At 36.7% G+C, this 27,300-nt stretch overlaps 1 protein-coding gene across 1 annotated transcript in view; it reads left to right on the top strand.

The window, feature by feature from the left end:
* RORB (RAR related orphan receptor B) overlaps positions 1-27,300 on the top strand; it is a 157,607-nt gene that overhangs the window by 74,715 nt on the left and 55,592 nt on the right. Inside the window, exon 5 of the mRNA XM_053699973.1 lies at positions 2,123-2,524. Coding sequence (XP_053555948.1) covers positions 2,123-2,524 — 402 coding nt within the window. The remainder of the gene's footprint in view (positions 1-2,122; positions 2,525-27,300) is intronic.

Here is a 27,300-nt window from a genome sequence, read left to right as displayed (position 1 = left end):
CTCTTTTGAGCTTATTATATGTTAGTCCAATGCTTTGGAACATACTGTACGTGTATTTTTTGATATTTCATAACAAAAACTCCTGTATGTTTATTTTTGATCCTCAAAAAAATATTATACTGTAAAAAAAATGCTCCTTTACAGTAATCTGCTCCCATAATTTGCCTTTCTCTCATCACCTTAGAGACATGAGGGGTTTGTGATATTCAAATGTTTTGGGGTCAAGAAGCTCTTTTCAGAATTTATAGAGAATTTTTATGTTAGCTGTTTAAGTTAAACCTGTTAGGAGGTGTAGTTGTACTGAACTATGATTCCCTGTTGTGACATGTGTGCATATAGTAGCCCTCACAGTCAATTAGATATTCCAGAATATCTACTACTTTATTGACAGTTATAGATAGGGTTGCCACCCGTCCCTTAAAATACAGAACACTTATAAGTTACACATGATGCAGGGTGTGCAGGGAGGAATATGAATAGTGCTGTACAGAAACACAATACATGTTCCTAGCTGCACACCCTGCAGCATGTGTAACTCATAAGTGTCCAGGAAAACATGGCTGAGGTGGCAACCCTAGTTATAGATGTTAATACACAATTGATGTTTACTGTTTCCTATATCTGAATTGCCTCACCAACAAGTACAACCTACCATAAATTACACATAATAAATATGGCTTTGACCTTAGTGACATAATTGATGGTACATTACAGACCTGTGGGTATAACACACTTCCACATTCAAATGCCCAACCCTGCCAACAGAATGTTCAATTTCTCTAATACATCTAAGCATTTCAGCCTTATAAAGATATACATTACTACTCCAGGAAAAGTAATGGGGGTATTACCCCCTCCCTTAAAAATATATGTGGGTTTCAAAGTTATATCTCCATCATTTGCCCTCCAAATCATGAAGGTGCAACTCTATCTAATGTAGATTGGTCACCCTCATTCATTTTATTATGTTTGTGCGCTGTCAGCGGCCGAGACAGCGCACCTAAGTTTCTTATCAGGTACCAATTATCCCACCTACACATAATTGCATCAGTAACTATGGATATAGAGATGTAATGGTATCCTGGAGTACATATGTCTTTATTACCCACTGCTAGTATGCTGACCCTAAAAGTCTATAAATAACTTTATATTCTACTTCTGTGCTATATAAAGACTTTACAGTTGAGTCCTAGTTTATAGAGTTCTCCTGAAACATTAATAATGATGGTTCACTTTATATGACTATTTTATGATACACACTTTACATTACATAAGATGTTATCCTTATATGCCAATCATGATACATATATTATATAAATCGCTAAAAGTTATCTTAAGATTCATTGTTTTACATTATATACAGATAATATGTGTATTCTTTAATGTACAATGATTGAATATCCTTAAATGTTTCAGTTGCTAGTTAATCATTTTGATCAGTTGCCCAAGAGCGGCCTCGTTGCAGCTACCATTCCCCATGCTTGTAATGTTCCAGTAGGTCCAAGAGCAACCAACTAAATATCTGCCTTAATTCTAGAATACACTTGAAAATGAGGTTTCATTTTTGTTAGCCCAATCCTGTTACTGATAGTAAATCATATATTGTCATTTAAGATACATCACATTAAATAATCAGTGTGTAGGTAAACTCTTTCCTATTTTTATCTCCAACATTAATGTCTACTTTTATCAATTTGTAGGGAGCTTGAACCTGAATACTGCATATATGCAAATACAACTTTGCTTATTATCACTTAGATTTTGTTATTAAGTCTTATTACTTGATCTGTAATACACTACAAGAGAAAGATCTGCATGTTTGATTGGACATATATTGTACATTAACATTTATAAAAACCACAATAAAAAAGTTAAATAATAAAAAAAAGTAATAGAATGTTTCTATTATACCATTCTGAACAGATACCGAATGACAGATAGATAGATGGATAGATAAACAGACAGATAGATGATAGATAGATTGATGATAGATAGATAGATAGATTTATTATCTGACACAAAACAAATTACACAGTAAAAACTACTATGACTTTCATACCATTAGACTCTATTAATAGCTTGTTTTGCATCACTATGATAACATATTTTATTTTTCTGCCAGCTGTAAAATTTGGGAGAATGTCTAAAAAACAGAGGGACAGTCTTTATGCCGAAGTCCAGAAACACCAGCAACGACTGCAAGAACAGAGACAGCAGCAAAGTGGAGAAGCAGAAGCCTTGGCCAGGGTGTATAGCAACAACATCAGCAATGGCTTAAGCAATCTCAATAATGAGACAGGTGGCACTTACTCCAATGGACACGTCATTGACCTGCCTAAATCTGAGGGTTATTATAGTGTGGATTCTGCACAGCCCTCCCCGGATCAGTCTGGAATAGATATGACTGGTATGAAACAGATAAAGCAAGAACCTATTTATGACCTTTCCTCAGTACCAAACTTATTTATGTATAGCTCTTTCAATAACGGACAACTAGCTCCAGGAATCAGCATAAGTGAAATAGGTAAGTCATTTTATTGTTCTGTGCATTACGTAGCTTGAGTTAGGTGTAAACGTGTTAAAGAAATAATCAATTTGTTTTTAATACAAATCATGTGATAGTTTTATTGCATCTAATAAATTGCAATGAATCTTGAAAAAATAAACAGTGACTTAAAGGGATACAAATGTACAAAGTTAATGGTCAAATATGTAAGAGAATATCATTATTGCCCTGTTGCTTGTGTAAAACGTTGTGTTTAGGTGTCTAGGGCCCTATGTATGTAGGGCATATTAATCACCCAATCAAGTGGGGACATTACAAAGCAACAGTTGGAAAGGCTCCAAAGCAGCATTCACTGATTAGTACATAGAGCCCACAGTTAAAGTCAGCTCCAGAGCAGCAATAGACTTCTGTTACCCAGTTGAATACATTAGGTGAGCCAATGACAAGAAGCATATGCGTGTATTTACTAATCACCACCTAGCTCCCAGCAATGCATTGATGCTCCTTGAGCATATGTAGGTATGCTTTACAGAAAATGATACTAAAATAACAAAGTAAATGTCTTAAAATTGCTATATCTGAACCATCAAACTTTATTTATTTTTGTTTTCCTTTAACAATGCAGGCTATTTAATATGCATCTAGACATGGATCCACCTCTGTACTATTTTTCAGATGCCAAACATACATTTTTCACAATGAGCTATGGAATAAAACATTTTATTAGATTTGGAATTCAAATATTGGGGACTAAAATATAATACAAAAATGTATTTATTTTTCATTTGGCAAATAAAACAGATATATATTAAGTATTGAGAAATGACTTAAGTATAAGTACAAAACAATGATTTCCGAGATTGGTCACTGCCCCAAATTCCATGACATTCATAATTGTTTGACCCTTACCACTTATGTTGTGTTTTAGGGTTAGAGTTTGGGGTTAGGAACTTGGGTTATATTTTAGAGATAATTTTTAGGGTCAGGGCTTGTCTGAGCTTGTGCAACATTTTAAATGCACCATTTATACCACAGCATTTTGAATTCTTAGTGACTGTAAACATCTGTTTTGCTGGGAACACAATCATGTTGATGAAAATGGATTAGCCCTGAGCTACCTGGTTCTAGCGGCACATAAAAAAGCCTCAGCTCATAGATCTAGAGTTCTTGGGCCAGCTACCGCTAACATAGACTATATTTTATTAAGCACAATTACAATGGATCACTGTACATCTAGATGTTTGTGCAATGATCCATTTAGGTGTTTTCTAAATTACTGTATATGCTTTGACTTTAAATTTACCTAAGCCTGTCATCTTAGAGTTTTAAAACAAAGCAACTCCAATCTTCAAGACAAGGAGAATATATCAGTGACTGTGTCTCATCTTTAATAGTCCTTGTTTTAAACAAAGATTCTAATGTTTGAACCATTCTCAATGACACAAATAGCTATAAAAATATGTGAGTTAAAAGAATATGAAACACCTTGAAATTGTAACAGAAATAATTTAAATATATTTAGTAAAAAAAACAATATGTGTTCAATATTTATTCTCCTCCCTCCTTTAGCTTTGAAATGTGTGGGTTTAACAATATAAAAAATTGGAAGTGCACACCTTATAGACTTCATAAGTTTAACCCTGCTACATATTGCCCCTAAAGGGCCTCAAGAGGTATAATATGAGAAAGAACTGCAAAACTGTACATTTTGCAAACCAAATGACTAGCTTTGTCTGCTTCAGTAACAAACCCGGATCAGCTCCTCCAAATAAGGCAACTAGTGGGGGGAGCTTGGCGATTGAAAAATATTAGCAGCAAAATAAAAAATAAAAAGCTTTTAATTAAAGGGACACTGAACCCATTTTTTTTTTTCTTTCATGATTCAGATAGAGCATGCAATTTTAAGCAACTTGCTAATTTACTCCTATTGTCATTTTTTCTTCATTCTCTTGCTATCTTTATTTGAAAAGCAAGAATGTAAGTTTAGAAGCCGGATCATTTTTGGTTCACAACCTGGGTTGTGCTTTCTGATTGGTGGCTAAATGCACCCCCATTAAACAAGGGTCTGAAACAAAAAATAGCTGGCTCCTTAGCTTAGCTTTTTTTTTGCTGTTTTAATATGAAGCATCAATAAAGTTCAACGTTTAACTTACAATCTCTGCTGCATCTTCGTTTGATTTACTTCCTTAGCTTAGATGCCTTCTTTTACAAATAAAGATAGCAAGAGAACGAAGAAAAACTGATAATAGGAGTGAATTAGAAAGTTGTTTAAAATTGCCTGCTCTATCTGAATCATGAAAGAAACAATTGAGGTTCAGTGTCCCTTCAATTAAAAACTTTTTTTTTTTTCTGCGAATATTTGGATTTAGTATTTCTTTAGTATCCCTTTAATTTAGAAAATGTTTACACTTCACAATCATGTTCATTTGTTGAAATGCTAAAGAAAAGTCTTGTAATTACAAGGTGTTTAATATACACATGTGCCCCAATATGGGTCTGGTTTCTGGCTTAGTATTTTTCTTTTTTATTTTATTATGGATTTTAGTTTCCCATTCCTGAATGACCATAGGGTCCGTTTTAGATCTGCAGTATGAAAATGATTTTCTTGACTGCTCTTTTGTGCCTTTTTTGCCAGTTGCTGAACACCAGCTGTCATCATTAAAAAAAAAAAAAGTAAATCCACCTGATATCCTGGTCCCATATATCAAGGTTCACTGTTTATAATGCACTTGTACAGTATACTCTTGAATGAAGTCTAGTGGTGCAGACAAAGTGTCTGCCAACATTTCAGCATCAGCTTCTGTCCCTTTCCCTGTCTCGATGCAACACTATGAGATCCGACAAGCAGGTGTAAATGAAGCCTTTGCTTAATAAGTGTTCTGCATCAAATCTCTGTATACTACTCTCTTTGCTCTTTCATCCTAATCAATAAACATGAGATAACTGATAACTTGTTGAATGTCTGTGCATTGTTATGTGCTGAATGCGTTGGCTCTCTTGCAAAATAAGTTCTGAAACAAGTAGTTAGACGGCTGTTAGAGCCAAAAGTGAAGCATTTTCTGTTATGTATTTTTATCATGATTTTCATCCCACAGCTTTATATATTTATGTATTGCAAACAAGTAGCACTTACACTGCAATGACAAAAGCTTGTGGTTAGGTGAAAAATGGTTTGACAGATAATATTACAAAAGGGCAATGAAGGGGAGTAATGTGTTAGCGAACATATGTGAAAGTACTATTATTAAAACAATTGAATAAAACTGTCTGCAAAAATGAAATTTCATTATTTTCTATCATATAAGAAAGAGAGAGAGTTATATTTTCTTTAGGATAAGCATTTTCTCTCGAAATAAATATCTAGAATTCTTATTTTTATGTTGCTATGTAAAGTTTTTAAGGTGTGTAAAGTCTGCATAAGTTTCCTGATGAAGAGAATTTTGAGGTATATTCCTTCGGGAATGCTTATTAAGGGCTAGATTACAAGTGCAGCGCAAATTAGCGGTCCCGCTCGCAATTAATTAATTGACCCTGCACCCTTATGTAGAAGTACGGCTTGGAGCCCATATAGCATAGCTGGTCCTGAGTAGAAACTGCCTCTGATCCAATCAGCAGTGCTAGACAACTGGGTCATGCGACTACCACTGCTTATTGGATTAGCGGCAGTTTCCACTCAACCAGTAGCGCTCTGCGGGTTCCAAGCAGTACTTTTACTATGTGTTTAATACATTTGCAAGGGTTAAACACAGAGCTGCAGGGTTACTATTCTTGAAATCAGATGCTCTAAAGAATTAGAGAATGTATTTTTTTTTACTATAATGGCCTTTTAATAAAAATAAAGTATATTTTGTTGGCATACTTGTTTGAGGAGGCTTGTCCCTATGCCATTAGATCACCTGTGGAAGTCCCTTTTAGCTGTTAACCATTAATACATCTGTATCATTTTTTTGCTAAGTATTTATGTATTATATATAGAGTTAAATAGTTATATGTGAACCTTTTTTCCATGCAAACATATACCAATGTTCTTTTTTACTCTTAAGTCCCCTTTAAAAATCTACATTGTACAATCACTAGAAGATATACTAGGATATCTCAAAAGTATTAAACCAAATAAATAAATGCTGCATGGGGACTTTCTTGACATGTTGTGGAAAAGGAAATATGGCATACTCCTCTGACACGGTAGCCATGCAGATGTTCCCATACTGCTGAGCGACACTGGAGAAAATCTCAGTACAGCTGACTTTCTTCACTACAAGTTCATCTTGAACTCTTACTATTCTGCCCTTAATCTATATAAGCAACATTACTTTGTCACTCTTATCTCTACTCTTTCTTCAAACACAAAACTTCTGTTCTTCACGTTCAATACTATTCTCCGCTCACCCCCACCTCCTACTACAACTTCTCTCTTAGCTCAAGATTTTGCCAGCTACTTCAATAACAAAATAGACTCCATCAGAAATGTAATCAGCTCTCAACAAACCCCCTCAAAACCTCACTATCATCCAAAACCCACATAGCCATAAATGTATCTCTTTTGCCCCTATTACAGAGGATGAAGTATCTACCCTTATACTACCCTGTCACCTCACTACCTGTCCCCTCGACCCCATCCCCTCACAGCTACTCCCCGCCCTCTCTTCTACCCTTACCCCTATACTCACATACATCTTCAACCTCTCCCTCAGCACTGGTATATTTCCCTCATCTCTTAAACACACACTGGTCACACCTATCATCAAAAAACCTTCTCTCGACCCAACCTCCCCATCCAACTACCTCCCTATTTCCCTAATCACTCTTGCCTCGAAGCTTCTTGAAAAGCTAGTATATGTACGTCTATCCCATTTCCTTACACTAAATTCCCTCCTTGACACACTGCAATCTGGATTTTGCCCCCATCACTCCACTGAGACAGCAATTGTTAAGGTTACCAATGACCTACTTCCAGCAAAACCCAAAGGCCACTGTTCTCTCATTATCCTCCTTGATCTGTCTGCAGCCTTTGATACTGTCGACCACCCTCTTTGGCTCCAAACCCTCCAATCCTTCGGCATTTGCGAGACAGCTCTCTCGTGATTCTCTTCCTATCTGTCTAACCGTACCTTTAGTGTATCCTTCTCTGAGGCATCCTCTGACCCGTTACCACTTTCTGTTGGGGAACCGCAAGGCTCTGTCCTTGGTCCCCTTGTCTTCTCAATCTACACATCCTCTTTAGGTTCCCTAATAAAGTCCAATGGGTTTCAATACCATTTGTATGCCGATGACACCCAAATCTACCTCTCTGCACCAGACCAGATCTTCTTCCTTTCAAACCCGTGTCACTAACTGTGTTTCTCATATCTCATCTTTGATATCCTTTCACTACCTTCAGCTAAATCTCTCCAACACTGAGCTCCTTCTTTTCCTCCTTCTTAAAAAATCTCCACCCCAACTTCTCTATAACTGTTAACTCCATCATTACCCCTACCCCACAAGCTCAAAGTCTTGGAGTCACACTTGACTCCGATCTTTCTTTCACTCCTCACATTCAGTCCTTGGCTAAAGCCTGCCACTTCCACCTTAAAAACATCTCTAAAATTAGACATTTCCTTTCACAAGACACAACTAAGATTCTAATCCACTCTCTCATCCTTTCCCACCTCGATTACTGCAACTCCATCCTCTCTGGTCTCCCTAGCTGCCGCCTAGCTCCTTTACAATCCATAATGAATGCCTCTGCCAGGCTCATCTTCCTTACACGTCGCTGTTCATCTGCTGCACCTCTCTTCACTGGCTTCCTCTTGCCTCCAGGCTTAAACACAAAATTCTCACTCTGACATACAAAGCCCTCAACTGCACTGCTCCCCCCTACATCTCAGACCTTGTCTCCAGATACTCTCCCTCCCGACCCCTTTGCTCTGCCCACAAACTCCTCCTCTCCTCCTGTCTTGTTACCTCTTCACATTCCCATTTACAAGACCTCTCAAGCCTTGCTTCCATCTTGTGGAACTCTCTGCCTCCCTCCACAAGACTCTCCTCTAGTTTTGAAAGCTTCAAGGGCTCCCTAAATACTGTACTATTCAGGGATGCATACAACCTACACTAACCTTTCCTAACTCCACTGCTATCCCCTTGAACCCCTTAGCATGTAAGCCTATGAGCCCAGCTGTTTGTAGATCACCCACATAAGAGCCGATTACAACAGTGCAACTCTCAGCAGGGACCTCTACCCATTTGACCCCCTATAAATGTTATCTTGTATACCGCCTATGTTTATAGCACTGCGGAATCTGTTGGCACTCTACAAATACCTGATAAGAATATTAATAATAAAAGAAATAGTGAAAAGGTATGGAAAGGAATTGGTTGATTGATCACACAACACTCACATGTAATAAATGTGAGGAAAGAAACACATCCCAAGGAATTTTATTTAGGAGGCTCTAAATCTTATTTAACTAAAATGTTCAGGTGGCAGTACCCAGAGACTTACAATCTAAGTTTAAGTGAAAACACCCCTGTGCAATATCACTTAAATGTCAAATGATTCAAAATGTTATCACTTCTCAATCATTGCATTATTTCTAAGTTTGTTAGTGTATCCCTATGGCCTCTAGGGAAAGAGGGGGGGGACAGGGATTGACCCCAAATGACCTATTGATACAGACCTAAGTGTTAGCAATAGGTAGTGCCTTATGCCAAAATAGTACAAAATGTTTACTGAGAAGAAGGACAGAAAAAGAAAAGCATATTGGGCACACTTGTTAGGGGGATACTGTAGGTAGTGTGGTATGTCGTGTATTTGTTAAAACTTAACTTTTATATCAATAATATTAAAAAAAAGGAGTGGAATTTTCCACCAGTGAGAATAAAATAATAACCAAATAAATTAAAATGTGTCCGAGTAATACTCGGTACGCAAGAGCTCCTCTCTGGTGTGATACAGTGATCAGTCTGTATCACAGAGTCCGGTAGATAGCTAGAACAATAAATAGAAAGTATCCTTAACTATATGATTGAACTTATGTTGTGAATACCATTATTTATCAGTAGTATGATTAAATATATCACTGAAGTCTTATCTGTTCTGAACTTTTCACGCAATAACTATCTATATAAGAATTAATTATTGGTATGTGGATACAATACGGTTACCACACAAAATATATAGATATATATGTTCAGGTGTTTTTACTGTGGGTTAAAGAGGATATATTTATCATATGCTATTCCACTTGGGGTCACCCTCAATCACCCAGATTTATTATAAAGTATTCCCCTGGATTGGGATATGTGGGTTAATATAGGGGATTGTATGGCTCAAATTCTTATAGTTTCCACAATAAGTCTTGGTTCATGAACACTTATAAGAGGCAGTAAGCTTACATTTGTCAGCTCCGCTATCATGAGACTAAATGTAGTCTAAATCAATAAAGTGTTTTGTGCTAACTGTCACTAGGTTCATGAATGCTTGTGAGAAGCGGTTAGCTTATATTTGTATTGCTTCACTATCATCTGACTAAGCATAGTCTAGAGCAATAAAAGTATTAAGTGCTAACTATCGCTTAGTCAAAATAGGCATAAAGTGGAAGTGCAATGAAATAGCTCCCAAAATTGAAGTGGTATCACAATAATTAAACTATAACAGTAGCCTAGATTTGAGCATATCGCTCCAACAAGATCGGGCTATGTACAGCCTGAATCAATAGTAATATAGGCTAATGTTGGTTAAGTTTAAATAAGTACTAGTTTTAAAATCTATTGCTTTTAAGTATAAGGATAAGGTGCCTAAAAGAGGCCAACAATTTAAGCTAAAGCAACCGGACTGCAGATATTTGTGGTGTGTATGCCTTTAAATGCACACTTAATAATGTATAGTGTGCTTAAAACCTCTTAGTCCTACAACTTTCCAGGACTAGAGTGGGATTGTATAAGTTCTAATCAATATAGAACAAATAGTCAATATGAAGTAAATGTCCCAATGCAAGGACCACTCACCCATGTATCCTGGAATACATACTCAGCAAACTCACTGTTAGCCTGTGCCTGGAGACAGTGTGAAGAACATTGCGGAATGTCAACCTCTATGGACAGGGTCTAAGAAAAAAAAAACCTTGCTTGCTCTGTGGCAAAAAACTGCAAGGTTAAACTTTGCTAAACAGCATGAAAAGAAGTCTGATAAATATTGGGAGGACATTCTTTAGTCAGATGAGGCCGAGATAAATTTGTTCGGCTCAGATTGTGTCCAGCATGTTTGGCGTGAACCTGGCCAGGATTGTTATAGTGAATACATCATCCCAACAGCGAAACATGGAGTTGGGTATGTGATGATATGGGCTGAATGAGTGCAAAACATGATAGGGAGAGAGGTAGAGCAATACAAGCCCTCTAGCAAAGAGCAACTGAAAAAAATTGTCTCTGAAGAATGGCAAAACATCTCTCCAGAAATTTGTGTGACACTGGTATCCTCCATGCCAAGAAGAATTGAGGATAAGAGCAAATACACTACTGTAAAACTTAGAAATAATGCAATTGTGAATCATTTGACATTTAAGTGGTATTGCACAGGGGTGTACTCATTTCTGTTGTATACTGTATGAAAAAAAAATGCTTGGACGCCTGGGATGTATATATATTTCATATTTGGATTTAAAAGATAATGCCTGACCCTTATGTGAAAACTGGAGGCAAAGACTACTCTTAGCTGAGGACTTCCCAAAAATGTTATTTAGAACTTTGCTTCTTGCATGATTTGTCATATCCAAGAGTTCCTTGTTTCCTGGATGCATGAAGAAATATCATTCATGGTTGCAATGATTGCTTGATAAGTTAGGTTTCATACATCTTTCTTTATTGGAAAATCCAGCAGAAGCTGCCCTGGGATTGAATATCAAAATGTTTACTATAAAGAGAAAGTGTGGTTGGTTTAAGATAATATTCTTTGGTATGGCCTGTGGTATCATTAGCCTTAATAAAACTAAAAATAAAATAGAAAAATAAACTGTGGGTTAATTTAGTTACTCCAAGAGTTTCTTGATTTCAATAAAAATGGACCTTGATTAAGGGTTAGGTTACAAGTGGCGCGCTAAAGTTTGCACATACAATGGAAACAGTGCTCATATTACAAGTTGAAAGTAAATACAATCTCAAGAGCGCATTCACATTTTACACTTGTCAGGTTAGCGTGACTGAAAACATTGCGTAAAGGGTAGTGCATTAAAAAAGTTGCACTAAACACAACATAAATACATTGAAAATTGCAGTCACACTCATATAAACTCTAAAAAATATCAATATAAATATAAAAAAATAATAATTTAAGAGTGGACTTGTGATATAACTAGTACTGACCTATTTTGGATACTAGCTTTTTAGTTAATCACAATAAAGTCTTAGGTTTTATTATTTGAGGAAGATAGTGCGCCAAATCTCTCATTCCCTTTCTCGTTCCTCCTTATCCCTTTTTCTTCTATATTTCCTTTTATCTGTTGCATTTGAAAAGTGCACAGTTACTTACCAGTTTGTGCTGATCTTTACTGACACATGGGGCTCAATTTATTAATCAGGGGGCGGACAGGGGCGTACATATTTGCCCCTGTCTGTCCCAGCTCTCCTCTGGTGGGCAGCAATCTGCTGCCGGAATTTAACATTGCACATGAGCGCTCTTTTGCGCTTGCATGCAATCCTGCTACCTACCCACACACAGCCAATCGCGTGGGCAGTAGCAGTCAATCTCCCTGTATGGATGAGGAGAAGAGGGTAGGGAAGCAGCGGTCTCATGGCCGCTGCTTGATAAATCATGACTGTAGGTTCTCTTGTGAGAATCTGCAGTCATAGGGAGGAGAAGGGCTTCATAAATCGAGCCCATAGTGATGTCGAGTTCAACAAGTGAATTTCAAATTAGCAGTAGATTTTTTTCTGACAAATTATTTTTTTCTCTCATGTTCCAGCCCCCTGTATCATGTAACAGACATCAGCCAATCACAGACTAGTATACGTATACCATGTGAGCTTGTGCACATGCTCAGTAGGATCTTGTTCCCCAGAAAGTGTGAATATAAAAAGACTGTGCACAATTTAATAATGGAAGTAAATTGGAAAGTGTATTAAAACTGCATGCTCTGTCTGATTTATAAAAGGTTATTTTGACTTGAGTGTCCCATTTACCTAACTCCTTAGCAATGAAACACTCAGTTAACAGTACACTAATTGAAATATAAGGTCACAGCAGTTCTCATAAGACCTCTGCCTTTACCCCTAACTGCACCTTAAATTATCCCTTACTGTCCCTTACTATAAATACTCCTCACCATAACTTAACCCTAACTACCCACAAATTAACCCCATTAATATTGCTGTGGAGCTCTGGGATAATAGTTCTTGAGATAATATAAATTTATTACAATGCCTATTAGGTAAATAAAGTGGGTATCACTTCCCTGTGTGATTATGGATAACCAGACTTTTGTAAGATGTGCAACTATTAGGCAAATACAACAGTACAAAATGCAGCATACTCTGTTCTATGCACTGTGTTGGAACTCACACAATATATGCAGCATACTCTGTTCTATGCACCTTGTTGTATGTATTTGCCTTGGGTTTTATATACAACAAAAGACTGGAAATCCATATGATATAGGTAAGAAATAGATGTAGCGCTGCATTGTGTGTCAGGACGAGTCGGACAGTGATTCAGGAGTCAGGAATCAGATTGGTGGAGCATCCGTAATAGGAGAATCTGCAGCTCTTCCCTCATGCATCACGTGCCCAACAAGTGAACTGATAAATTGGTTCATGAACTGGTTCAGTTAAACAAACCATCCGAAATGAACTAATTCATCAAGATGAATCAGACTTCCCATCTCTACTGACACACTGAATTGAAAGTACTAGTGGCTGGTGGGCAGGAGCTCCTCCTCCTGTAGATAGGTCATCAAAACATGACTAGCTAGGGGAGAAGCAGGCTGATCTGTAAGGGGGAAAATCCATGCTTAAAGGGACAGTATATACCACTTTTCATATAACTGCATGTAATAGACACTACTATAAAGAAGAATATGCACAGATACTGATCTTAAAATCCAGTATAAAACCTTTGAAAGGCTTAGAAGCTCCACATTTAGCACTGTTGAGGAAATTAGCTGGAACACCCAATGAAAGAGGCTTGGTGCATACTCTCCCCCCCCTTCCCTGCATCTGAAAAGACATATTAGGCATATTAGTTACAAAAAAACTCCCAGGTGGACTGTATAAATAGATAATCTGCAAAACATTTATGTAAAGAAACATTATTTATAAATCGTGCGCACGATTTAGCAAAATGTGCTCATGATTTAGCAAAATGTGCGCATGATTTTAGCAAAATGTGGTCACAATTTAGTAAAATGTGCTCACGATTTAGCAAAATGTGGTCACAATTTAGTAAAATGTGCTCACGATTTAGCAAAATTCGGGCACGATTTATAAAAAAAGCTTGTGTGGCACCTCTGGGGCTCCATATAAAATAACATGATCTATGATCATTTTTTTAATAATAATTATTAATATTTTTTAATATTTTATATTTAATATTTCGAGAACACGCTTTAAGATGACTAATTCTTCATGTTCGCTAACCCGACATTGCTTTAAACATAATCTTTTTCACATAGAAAAATTGTTCATTTTTATTATTAAATATAAATTTCTATGTATATCTAATAATGTAAATGTAAAATATATATCTATACCTATATATATAGGACTAGACATATAGGTATATACAGATATATATATCAAAATATGTATTTACAATAAAAATAACATTGTCCTGTATGTGAAGAACATTGGAATGTAAAGTATTAATAACTCCTGCCGGGTTAGCTTAAAATCACTTGAAAGTAATGCAGCTTATCTGTGAAAAGAAAATATCACATGAACATATCTATGTAAAAAGGGGAGATATTTTAGCTCAAAATGAATTAAATTCACTGAGTAAGTGGTCTGTGAGCAGTTATAATTCAAACAGCCAATTAACTTCATAAGTGTATTACTGTGATCTCATGTGGGAAGATAAAGTGGGATGTGGCTACTGAGTAAATTTTGAAGTAAAATATCTTCCTTTTCTTCATAGAGATGTTCATGTGATATTTTCTAGTCATCTTTTTACATATATACTGCATCACTTTCAACTGACTTGGGTATCATGTCCCTTTATTAAAATGCTGCTACATTTTACATTAGATTTTGAATATAATGTTATCATTTTTAAGTACCAGATAGCAAATATTTCACTATTCCTCTTAAGGAACACATTAAAGGGACATTGAACCCAAATTTTTTCTTTTGTAATTCAGAAAGAGCATGCAATTTTAAGCAACTTTCTAATTTACTCCTATTTTCAATTTTTCTTCGTTCTCTTGCTATCATTATTTGAAAAAGAAGGCATCTAAGCTTTTTTTTTTGGTTTCAGTACTCTGGACAGCACTTTTTTATTGGTGGATGAATTTATCCACCAATCAGCAAGGACAACCCAGGTTGTTCACCAAAAATGGGCCGGCATCTAAACTTACATTCTTGCCTTTCAAATAAAGATACCAAGAGAATGAAGAAAATTTGATAATAGGAGTAAATTAGAAAGTTGCTTAAAATTTCATGCTCAATTTGAATCACGAAAGAAAAATTTGGGTTACAGTGTCCCTTTAACCGCTTAACATATGGTTGCCATCACGGCCATGTCTACCTGGACACGTATGCATTACACATGCTGCATAGTGTACAGAGGGCAACATGCATTGCACACCTAAACAGCACACAAATAGTGACCCTGGACAGCACAATTTATGTTCCTTCCTGCATACCCTGAAGCATGTGTAGCTCATAAGTGTCCAGAAAAAGATGGCCAAGGTGGCAACCCTAGCTTAACACCGTTACATGCTACCCTAACAGTGCTGGGCTTTAACGCCATTAGGATGGCATGAAACTTACTATATTACTCTGCATTCCGCAGCCTCTTGTTTTAACGAAAAGCATAATCCAACCTTGATTAGTATAGAAGGCAGTCCCCAAGGAACCCGATCCCAGTGGTGAAGTCATGTGATCGTGTTGACGATCACGTGACTTCCTGATTCCTGCAATTGTTTACATAGGAGCTTTGTTCCGATTGCGAACATTTTTCCTCTCAGGAAGGGGTTAATATGAGCTATTATTATTTAGTTATTGTTGTTATTCATTAATACTACACATTTTTGCTGTATATTTAATTGTAGGTTAAACATAAAAAGTATATTTGTTCCATTAGGAGAAATTAGCAGTAATAAAGTTATCTTCTTTTTTTTTTTACATAGATTAAAATACTCCCAACTTCAATGATTCAATGCTATCATGTCATTTCCTTAATAACCTGCTGCTCACATATAACCCTGAAGGGATTAAAATTATAGTTAAAGCCAGAATATGTATAGTTTGGTAATTACAGCGCCTACACCTATGAAAAAATATAGTTGAAGCCAGCTATACAGCATCATTGCACTACTGGGAGCTAGCTGAACACATTTGGTCTGCCAACGAAAAGAGGCATATGCAAGTAGCCACCAATCAAAAGCTAGCTCCCAGTAATGCATTGCTGCTCCTAAGCCTATGGGGCATACTTAACAATGTGCGAGGGGACATTATACGAAGCAGCGTATCATGTCCGCTGCACATCGCTGCCCATCGCTAAATGCCGACAGCATACGCTGTCGGCATTTACTATTGCACTAGCAATTCTTGTGAACTGCTGGTGCAATGCCTCCTCCTGCAGATTCACGGCCAATCGGCCGCTAGCAGGGGGTGTCAATCAACCCGATCGTATTTCTGTCCGCCGCCTCAGATCAGGCGGACAAAGTTATGGAGCAGCGGTCTTTAGATATCTTGATATTTAAGGGCCTCAAGCTCTATACGGAGCTTAAGAAATATGCCCCTAAATATCTAAGCAAAGCATACAATGAAAACAAAGTCAATTTTATAATAGGAGTAAATTCAAGTATGTTAAAATTGTGTGCGCTATATGAATCATGAATATTTCATTTTGACTTTCATGTCCGTTTAAATTGAGTTTGTTTAAATAAAAACAGCACTTGCTTCTTGCTTCCCAGTTCCTACAATCAAAATGTTGTATATTCATAAGAAGTAATTCATGTGCACTGTTTTTGCTTCATTTTTACTTAACCAAGGATGTGTGATACATTAATTTTTTTAATGAGATTCCAGGTTTTATATAAACCACATATGCAAATAAATTCATTTGCCATTAAAATAAAACTGTCTTGACCGACAGCTCTAGTGGAATTGGCTTGCACAACTAAAACTGCATCAGATTTAAAAAAGAAGATGATCTAGGTTTTATTCTTTAGTTTTGCAACACAAACCTTTAATGTATAACCCTTATCAGTGCTCCCTTAAAATATTTTCATAAGGTACATGAAAAGGGCAATTTTTATTAGGTCTTATCTCTGCATAATTCTGGCTTTATGAATTAATATATTTGATATTGCTCATCCCTGGTATTATGGCAGGTTACTTAGCAACAGTCACAATATTCACTTTACAAGAAGTCTCAGTTTCTTTAGTGTACATTGTAATGCAGGAAAACTAAACTCTAGTACTGCGTGCAGGACAAATACACCAAAGGTAAGATAACTTTCTTCTAAGAAATATAGCCATAGCAATACAGAGACTATACTGTATTTTTGAAGACTGACATTTATACCACTTTGTTGTTTGTTTTTTTACAAAAGTGTTTTACTCTCATATTCAATGGATATTACAAACTGAAATAAGATCTTCATTTTGTTTTACCTTTGGAGAAATAGCATAACGGAGTAGCAAAAAAGGAAGAAAACATAGTGTCTCACTGGTGAACTTAAAGGGTCATAAAACTCACATTTTTTCTTAAGACTTAGGGGCTGATTTATTAAGTGTCGGATGGACATGATCCACTGTTGCGTATCATGTGCGCCCGACATTGCTAAATGCCGACAGCATACGCTGTCAGCATTTAACATTGCACAAGCAGTTCAGGTGAACTTCTTGTGCAATGCTTGCCCCCTGCCGCTAGCAGGGGGTGTCAATCAACCCAATCATATTCGATCGGGCTGATTGCTGTACGCCGCCTCAGAGGTGGCGTACAAGTTAAGGAGCAGCAGTCTTAAGACCGCTGCTTCTTAACTCCTGTTTCCGGCGAGCCTGAAGGCTTGTGCAGAAACAGTTGCATTAGGCAGCATTCGGCCGATAATAATTTAGCCCCAGAGCATGCAATTTGTCAATGTTTTGTGTGACATATGATTTCAAACATTCAAAGAAGAGTTAATAAGAAATAACTTTGAGATCCTATGCATGGTTCCTCTCTATCCCCCCCTTTTCTTCCCTATCCTTGTAGAGATATAATTGTGTTAAAATGGAAGCAAAATTTCAGTTTAAATAATCCATTTAAAATTGTATATAGTATTTGTTTATATTTGTTTTGATTCTTGCAATAGATTTTATAATAAATGTATAGGCCTAATTTTGCTGCTGAAGAAGATTGATGAGAATTTAATTTAGATAAAAGAATAGAAAAGTCTGAAAAAAAAAAACTCCCTTTAAGTGACTGAACTGCACCTTTAAGAATTGAAAATTTTGAAACACCAATGGAGGAGCACCGGGTATAAAAGAAGATGACAGTCCCACTAAGCTCATCTTGAAAAAAGCTATTGAAGCTAAAACGCATCGATAAGGAACTTAAATACGATGTTTGCTAAGAAATCCAGAGCGCTCTGAGTACTATCTAGCCTGAGATTGTTTAAGAAAAGGCATTCAGAAACCAAGTATCAGTAACCAGTAAACTGCTCCACAGATTGGATAACCGTTAGCCACACGACCGAAGCTCACGGAGGAGGCATCTGCTGTGAGAGACAGGAACGCCAACGCTGAACGGTAAAGAAAGCAGGCTAAAAACAGTTGTGAGCGGTGAATCTGGAAGTTCATATTCTGGTGAGTCTTACTCAGCTGCATCACTGGCAACCGGCACACCACTATAAAGGTGGTATTCCAAATAAGGTGCTATTCCAAAGAAGGAACCAACTCTGGCATCTAATTATGCCTGGCAATCAATTATTGTGAACTTTTATTAACAGCTTTTTTCTGTTTTACATAGTGATCTGAACATAACGTTACGAATTTTTCTAAAGATCGTTTTTAATTGAACTTTTATTTATGGAGGGTGGATTATTATCTCATACCCCTAAAGTAAAGAAGGAGTGTTTTTTATTAAGGGAACCTCTTGGTATAAGAGGCAACTTACAGAAAAAATTGTTTATCATAGAGTGTTTTCACTGATATTTTTCAGCTACTATTTTGGATATATTTTTAGCTACATTTCTAGCAACATTTAGCTTCATATTTGCTACTATTTAGCAGCATTCTTGATAGAGTGCTAAATATGTTTTAACCATTTATGTGTATGTAACCAGCGGTGGTTTATATATTTGTATGTTTATATATGTAAAAATTGTTTTTAATTTTTAGGAACAAATATTGTATATTTTGCGCAACCCTAATTATTAGGTTTTATTATTTTTATATTATAATCTGAAATAGGTGCTCCCTGTATCTTCTGCTGTTTTCATTAAAGGGATGGTCTAGTCAAAAATAAACTTTCATGATTTAGATAGAGCATAACATTTTAAGCAACTTTCTAATTTACTCCTATCCTCAATTTTTCTTCGTTCTCTTGGAATCTTTATTTAAAAAAGATGGAATGTAAGCTTAGAAGCCGGCCCATTTTTTGTTCAGTACCTGAGTAGCGCTTGCTGATTAGATGGCTACATTTAGACACCAATCAGCAAGCGCTACCCAGGTTCTGAACCAAATATGGACTGTCTTCTAAGCTTACATTCTTGCTTTTTAAAATAAAGATACATAGAGAACGAAGAAAAATTGATAATAGGAGTAAATTAGAAAGTTGCTTAAAATTGCATGCTCTATCCGAATCATGAATGTTTAATTTTGACTATACTATCCCTTTAAGTTAAAAGAGGTTTAGGAATTTACCTCTTATAACAGGGAAGCTAAGCTATTTTTTATAAGAGTATTTTCTGTTTTTCTGTGCTTCAACAAAGTAACCCAAGTGAATGAAACCATTTTAATAATATAAGTAAATTAGAAAGTTGTTTAAAAACTTGAAATAAGAATTTTGAGTTTCACGTCCCTTTAAGAAAGATCTGTCATCTATGGCAGGGGTCAGCAACCTTGAGCCCCCAGATGTTTTGGAACTACATTTCCCATGATGCTGAGACACACTTGTCTGAGCATCATGGGAAATGTAGTTCCAAATCATCTGGGGGCCCAAGTTTCTGAACCCTGATCTATGGCACTGGCTGACAAACAATGTATTGAATATATAAAGAAAAATCACTCTCTCTAAAAGGCCAAAACAAACAATCGGCTAGATCACGAGTTTTGTCGGTAAGGCTGTGCGTTGCTAACGCTCCTTTTTTTCTTACAGCTCCCTTTAAACAACGCTGGTATTACAAGTTTTCTTTAAGCCGGTGTTAGCCTCAGAAAAGTGAGCGTTGAGCAAAATTTAGCTCCACATCTCACCTCAATACCAGCGTTGCTTACAGTAGCGGTAAGCTGGCAAAACGTGCTCGTGCACGATTTCCCCATAGGAAACAATGGGGCTGAGCTGGCTGAAAAAAACCTAACACCTGCAAAAAAGCAGCGTTCAGTTCCTAACGCAGCCCCATTGTTTACTATAGGAAAATAAAAAAATATGTCTACACCTAACACCCTAACATGAACCGCGAGTGTAAACACCCCTAATCTTACACTTATTAACCCCTAATCTGCCGTCCCCAACATCGTCGCCACCTGCATTATACTATTAACCCCTAATCTGCCACTCCGGACACCGCCGCAACCTACATTATAGCTATGAATCCCTAATCTGCCGCCTACATTATACTTATAAACCCCTAATCTGCTGCCCCCAACATCGCCGACACCTACATTATAGTTATTAACCCCTAATCTGCCCCCCCAAAGTCTCCGCAACTATATTAAATTTATTAACCCCTAATCTGCCACCGCCAACGTCGCCGCCACTATAATAAAGTTATTAACCCCTAAACCTAAGTCTAACCCTAACCCCCCTAACTTAAATATAATTTAAATTAAACGAAATTAATTTAAGATAATTAAATAAATTAATCCTATTTAAAACTAAATACTTAACGATAAAATAAACCCTAAGATAGCTACAATATAACTAATAGTTACATTGTAGCTATTTTAGGATTTATATTTATTTTACAGGCAACTTTGTATTTATTTTAACTAGGTAGAATAGTTATTAAATAGTTATTAACTATTTAATAACTACCTAGCTAAAATAGTACAAAATTACCTGTAAAATAAATCCTAACCTAAGTTACAATTACACCTAAACTAATTACCTAAACTACCTACAATTAATTACAATTAAATTAAATAAACTAAATTACGAAAAACAACAAACACTAAATTACAGAAAATAAAAAAAGAAAAACAAGAATTTTAAACTAATTACACCTAATCTAATCCTAACGCTGCTTTTTTACCCTAACGCCAAACTCGTGATATAGCCGAATGTTTTTTAAGCAGATAGAAAAACAAATGCCTAGGTTAATGCTTACAATTATATTGGGGGGGGGTGTATAATTTAATTAACACCTTTACTTTGTATTAGAGAGATACAGTTAAAAAGAGAATATATATTAAAATATATATATGACAAATCAGGGAAAATCTTGTGTTTTTTTCTGTAAATTAATTTACTTGCCAGTATATTTCAATAGTTAGATAGATATTAAGAGATAGACAGTGATGAGAAGTGAGAGAGAGAATTAGATAGATAGATAGATAGATAGATAGATAGATAGATAGATAGATAGATAGAGAGAGAGAGAGATAAAGAGAGAGAGAGAGAGAGAGAGGGGGAGAGAGAGAGAGGGAAAGAGGGAAAGAGAGAGAAAGAGAGAGAGAGAGAGAGAGAGAGAGAGAGAGAGAGAGAGAAAGAGAGAGAGAGAGAAAGATATTTATTAAAATGGATTAAAGGACAGAGCAAAAAGAAAATCTTCTGTCTTAGATTGTTTTATTACAGTATTTATCTTTTTTTTGTATAGAACTGATTGTATAACCCTTGCAAAGGGTATATATATAGTTCAAGTCAGCTCTAGAGCAGCAGTACACTACTGGGAGCTAGCTGAAATATCTGGTTACCCAATGACAAGAGACATAAGTGTGTACCCACCAATCAACATCTGTAAATAGTTCTGTAAAAAGGTATTAGGCACTTTAGTCTGTGTTGTACAGATGGAACTGTTACCCCAAGTTTCCGACCTGTATTTGTTTAAATCTCTGCAAAACTGAGAGTTGTTAATCCCTTTAAGGCCTGTGAGTTTAATGTTATATAACTAGATCAAGGTTAAAGGAAAACATTGTTATTTGTCCAGAGCCCCATCATAGTTGTTGACAAAGTAATAACATTTGTTTATTTATTTGCTCATTTAGGTCTAGATCACAAGTTTATCGTGGGGAGATAGCGCAGCATCAGAGCTCTGGTTAACTGTTAGGTTTGACTAAAAAATTGCACAAAACACATCAAAAATACATTTAACAGTGCATTTACACTCATACTAACACCAACTAATAAAAGTGATTAAAATAACTATTGCAATAAAAAGTTATAAGGGCTCATATATATGAGATCTCAGGTGTTAGAAAAAAAGATATATATATGTATATATGTGTGTGTGTGCATATATATGTATTTACAGAGACATATACATATATAAACACATAAATACATATATAGACACATATGTGCATTGCATCCCTTTTGTAGTCAAGTAGCTAGAAACATGTAAAAGTATGTTTATGCAATATTCATATTTAATAAAGTGTTATCTGTGTATTTAATGTAACTATATTCACATAGGGGAATATGTTCTATTTATTTATAAATATATATTCCTAAATATATCTGTATATATCTATTGCTAGAACTATAGCTATATATAATCATCTAGCCCTAGTTCTTTAGCCCAAGGTAGGATTGTCTAACCAGTAACTCCAATGCAAGATTTAAAAACAATAAATCAAACAAAAAAATGTTCATTGCCACTAACAGAGACTGGTCAGTACAATACAGTAAGTGTCCCAGGAATCTGCACATCTATAGCATCAGTATAAGCAAAATGCTGCACAGCCAAACAGCGAGAAATCAATATTTCTCAATAAATCATTAAAAACATTTCTAAATGGACAGTATACAGCCATTTTCATATAACTGCATGTAAAAGACACTTCTATAAAGAATAATATGCACAGATACTGATCTAAAAATCCAGTATAAAACCATTTTATAACTTACTTAGAAGCTCCCAATTTAGCTCTGTTAAAAAGGTAGCTGGAACACCCACTGTAAGTGGGAACTATCAGACACTCACCCCCTCCCAATTCCTTTGCATATGAAAATACCCTTTACACAAACAGAAGCAAGCTGGAGTAGGTATACATCAGTATTCTCCTACAACTTTGGGGCTTGGTTAGGAGTCTGAAAATCAGAGCAATGTTATTTAAAAAAAAACAGTATGGGCTATATAAATGGATCATCTACAAAACATTTATGCAAAGAAAAATCTAGTGTATAATGTCCCTTTAATGGCTGGTAAAGGAGGGACTAAGGCTCCAAACTCCTATGAGTTTTGTGTGTGTACACCTTTGAACACTACTCGATATTATAAACTACTATAGAAATATACCCAAATCCCTAATGTGTATGCAACATCCTCAATATGTAATGTCAGTATATTTCTAAATGTTTGTGTTAGCATGCATGTGTATTTACGTGGTTGTATGTGTGTGAAAGTGGTGGTTTATATGTGTGAACACATTTTTATGTGCGTGTGTATGGTTGTGTGTGCATGCAGTTGTGTGTATATTAGTGTTATGTGTGTTTTTGGCTTGCATGTTTGTATGTATTAAGTGCTTATATGTCTTCATGTCCACGTTATAGACACATGCGCACACACACACACATATATATATACAGTATCTCACAAAAGTGGGTACACCCCTCACATTTTTGTAAATATTGTATTATATCTTTTCATGTGACAACACTGAAGAAATTACACTTTGCTACAATGTAAAGTAGTGAGTGTATATCCTGTATAACAGTGTAAATTTGCTTTCCCCTCAAAATAACTCAAAACACAGCCATTAATGTCTAAACCGTTGGCAACAAAAGTGAGTGCAACCCTTAGTGGAAATGTCCAAATTGGGCCCAAAGTGTCAATATTTTGTGTGACCACCATTATTTTTCAGCACTGCCTTAACCCTCTTGGTCATGGAGTTCACCAGAGCTTCACAGGTTACCACTGGAGTCCTCTCCCACTCCTCCATGATGACATCACGGAGCTGGTGGATGTTAGAGACCTTGCGCTCCCCTACCTTCCATTTGAGGATGTCCCACAGATGCTCAATAGGGTTTAGGTCTGGAGACATGCTTGGCCAGTCCATCACCTTTACCCTCAGCTTCTTTAGCAAGGTAGTGGTCGTCTTGGAGGTGTGTTTGGGTCGTTATCATGTTGGAATACTGCCCTCCAAAGGGAGGGGATCATGCTCTGCTTCAGTATGTCACAGTACATGTTGGCATTCATGGTTCAATAAATGAACTGTAGCTCCCCAGTGCCGGCAGCACTCATGCAGGCCCAGACCATGAAACTCCCACCACCATGCTTGACTGTAGGCAAAACACACTTGTCTTTGTACTCCTCACCTGGTTGCCACCACACACGCTTGACACCATCTGAACCAAATAAGATTATCTTGGTCTCATCAGACCACAGGACATGGTTCCAGTAATCCATGTCCTTAGTCTGCTTGTCTACAGCAAACTGTTTGTGGGCTTTCTTGTGCATCATCTTTAGAAGAGGCTTCCTTCTGGGATGACAGCCATGCAGACCAGCCATGCAGACCAATTTGATGCAGTATGCGGCGTATGGTCTTAGCACTGACAGGCTGACTCCCACCCCTTCAACCTCTGCAGCAATGTTGGGAGCACTCACACGTATATTTCCCAAAAGACAACCTCTGGATATGACGTTGAGCACGTGCACTCAACTTCTTTGGTCAACCATGGCGAGGCCTGTTCTGAGTGGAACCTGTCCTGTGAAACCGCTGTATGGTCTTGCCCACCGTGCTGCAGCTCAGTTTCAGGGTCTTGGCAATCTTCTAATAGCCTAGGCCATCTTTAGGTAGAGCAACAATTATTTTTTTCAGATCCTCAGAGAGTTCTTTGCCATGAGGTGCCATGTTGAACTTCTAGTGACCAGTATGAGAGAGTGTGAGAGTGATAACACCAAATTTAACACACCTGCCCCCTATTCACACCTGAGATATATATACTAAAACTATCTCTGAATTAAAAAAAAAAAAACACTTTCCCTAAAGTTCATATATTAAGATCTGAATATACTGGAAATCATTTAAATTTAAATCTTTTAAGTTAAAGGGACAGTTTACTCAAAAATGTTCTCCGCTTTAATTTGTTTCCAATGATCCACTTTACCTGCTGGAGTGTATTAAATTGTTTACAAGTATTTCCATTAGCCTTATATTAGTTTTGAAATAGTTTATTTAGCCTGTAGTATCCCCACCCATCCTGAAAGTTTTTGGCCTCAAGGCCAAGCTGTGTTAACACAGCCAGTAGAAGAATTTACACTCCCAGTGGGTTATAGAAGAGATAAAGTAATACAATTTTAATTTTCCATTGTTCTCTCCAAGTATTGGTTATTGGTTTATGGACAGATATACAGGGAGTGCAGAATTATTAGGCAAATGAGTATTTTGACCACATCATCCTCTTTATGCATGTTGTCTTACTCCAAGCTGTATAGGCTCGAAAGCCTACTACCAATTAAGCATATTAGGTGATGTGCATCTCTGTAATGAGAAGGGGTGTGGTCTAATGACATCAACACCCTATATCAGGTGTGCATAATTATTAGGCAACTTCCTTTCCTTTGGCAAAATGGGTCAAAAGAAGGACTTGACAGGCTCAGAAAAGTCAAAAATAGTGAGATATCTTGCAGAGGGATGCAGCACTCTTAAAATTGCAAAGCTTCTGAAGCGTGATCATCGAACAATCAAGCGTTTCATTCAAAATAGTCAACAGGGTCGCAAGAAGCGTGTGGAAAAACCAAGGCGCAAAATAACTGCCCATGAACTGAGAAAAGTCAAGCGTGCAGCTGCCAAGATGCCACTTGCCACCAGTTTGGCCATATTTCAGAGCTTTAACATCACTGGAGTGCCCAAAAGCACAAGGTGTGCAATACTCAGAGACATGGCCAAGGTAAGAAAGGCTGAAAGACGACCACCACTGAACAAGACACACAAGCTGAAACGTCAAGACTGGGCCAGGAAATATCTCAAGACTGATTTTTCTAAGGTTTTATGGATTGATGAAATGAGAGTGAGTCTTGATGGGCCAGATGGATGGGCCCGTGGCTGGATTGGTAAAGGGCAGAGAGCTCCAGTCCGACTCAGACGCCAGCAAGGTGGAGGTGGAGTACTGGTTTGGGCTGGTATCATCAAAGGTGAGCTTGTGGGGCCTTTTCGGGTTGAGGATGGAGTCAAGCTCAACTCCCAGTCCTACTGCCAGTTTCTGGAAGACACCTTCTTCAAGCAGTGGTACAGGAAGAAGTCTGCATCCTTCAAGAAAAACATGATTTTCATGCAGGACAATGCTCCATCACACGCGTCCAAGTACTCCACAGCGTGGCTGGCAAGAAAGGGTATAAAAGAAGAAAATCTAATGACATGGCCTCCTTGTTCACCTGATCTGAACCCCATTGAGAACCTGTGGTCCGTCATCAAATGTGAGATTTACAAGGAGGGAAAACAGTACACCTCTCTGAACAGTGTCTGGGAGGCTGTGGTTGCTGCTGCACGCAATGTTGATGGTGAACAGATCAAAACACTGACAGAATCCATGGATGGCAGGCTTTTGAGTGTCCTTGCAAAGAAAGGTGGCTATATTGGTCACTGATTTGTTTTTGTTTTGTTTTTGAATGTCAGAAATGTATATTTGTGAATGTTGAGATGTTATATTGGTTTCACTGGTAAAAAGAAATAATTGAAATGGGTATATATTTGTTTTTTGTTAAGTTGCCTAATAATTATGCACAGTAATAGTCACCTGCACACACAGATATCCCCCTAAAATAGCTATAACTAAAAACAAACTAAAAACTACTTCCAAAACTATTCAGCTTTGATATTAATGAGTTTTTTGGGTTCATTGAGAACATGGTTGTTGTTCAATAATAAAATTAATCCTCAAAAATACAACTTGCCTAATAATTCTGCACTCCCTGTAAGATAAAGGAGCAGGTATGTATGCACAATGTGATAAAGTAATGAGAGCTGATTATACCTACAAGTTCAACCCATTTTATTATTATTCATATACACAAATAAGCCTTTTAAAAAGCAAATCTCATACATTTTTATACTGGAAAAAAAGTAATTAGAAACACATTAAGGGAAAACATTTTTTAAGTATACATTCCCTTTAGGAGGTCATTGAAGTTTTCAAATATTTTCATAGTTAGAAGTAACAATTTCATACAGCTCAGAGATTGAATATACCAACTACACACTTATAATTTATGTTTTATCTTTGATTTAAAAATAAAATAAAAAAAAAGATTGAACTTCATCAACTTGGTATAAATCCCAAAATTCATTAATGCCTAATG

This window comes from Bombina bombina, chromosome 2, assembly GCF_027579735.1.
Source record: "Bombina bombina isolate aBomBom1 chromosome 2, aBomBom1.pri, whole genome shotgun sequence".
Lineage (NCBI taxonomy): Eukaryota > Metazoa > Chordata > Amphibia > Anura > Bombinatoridae > Bombina > Bombina bombina.
Note: the sequence above shows the minus strand (reverse complement) of the source record. Positions and strands in the feature narration are given on the sequence as shown.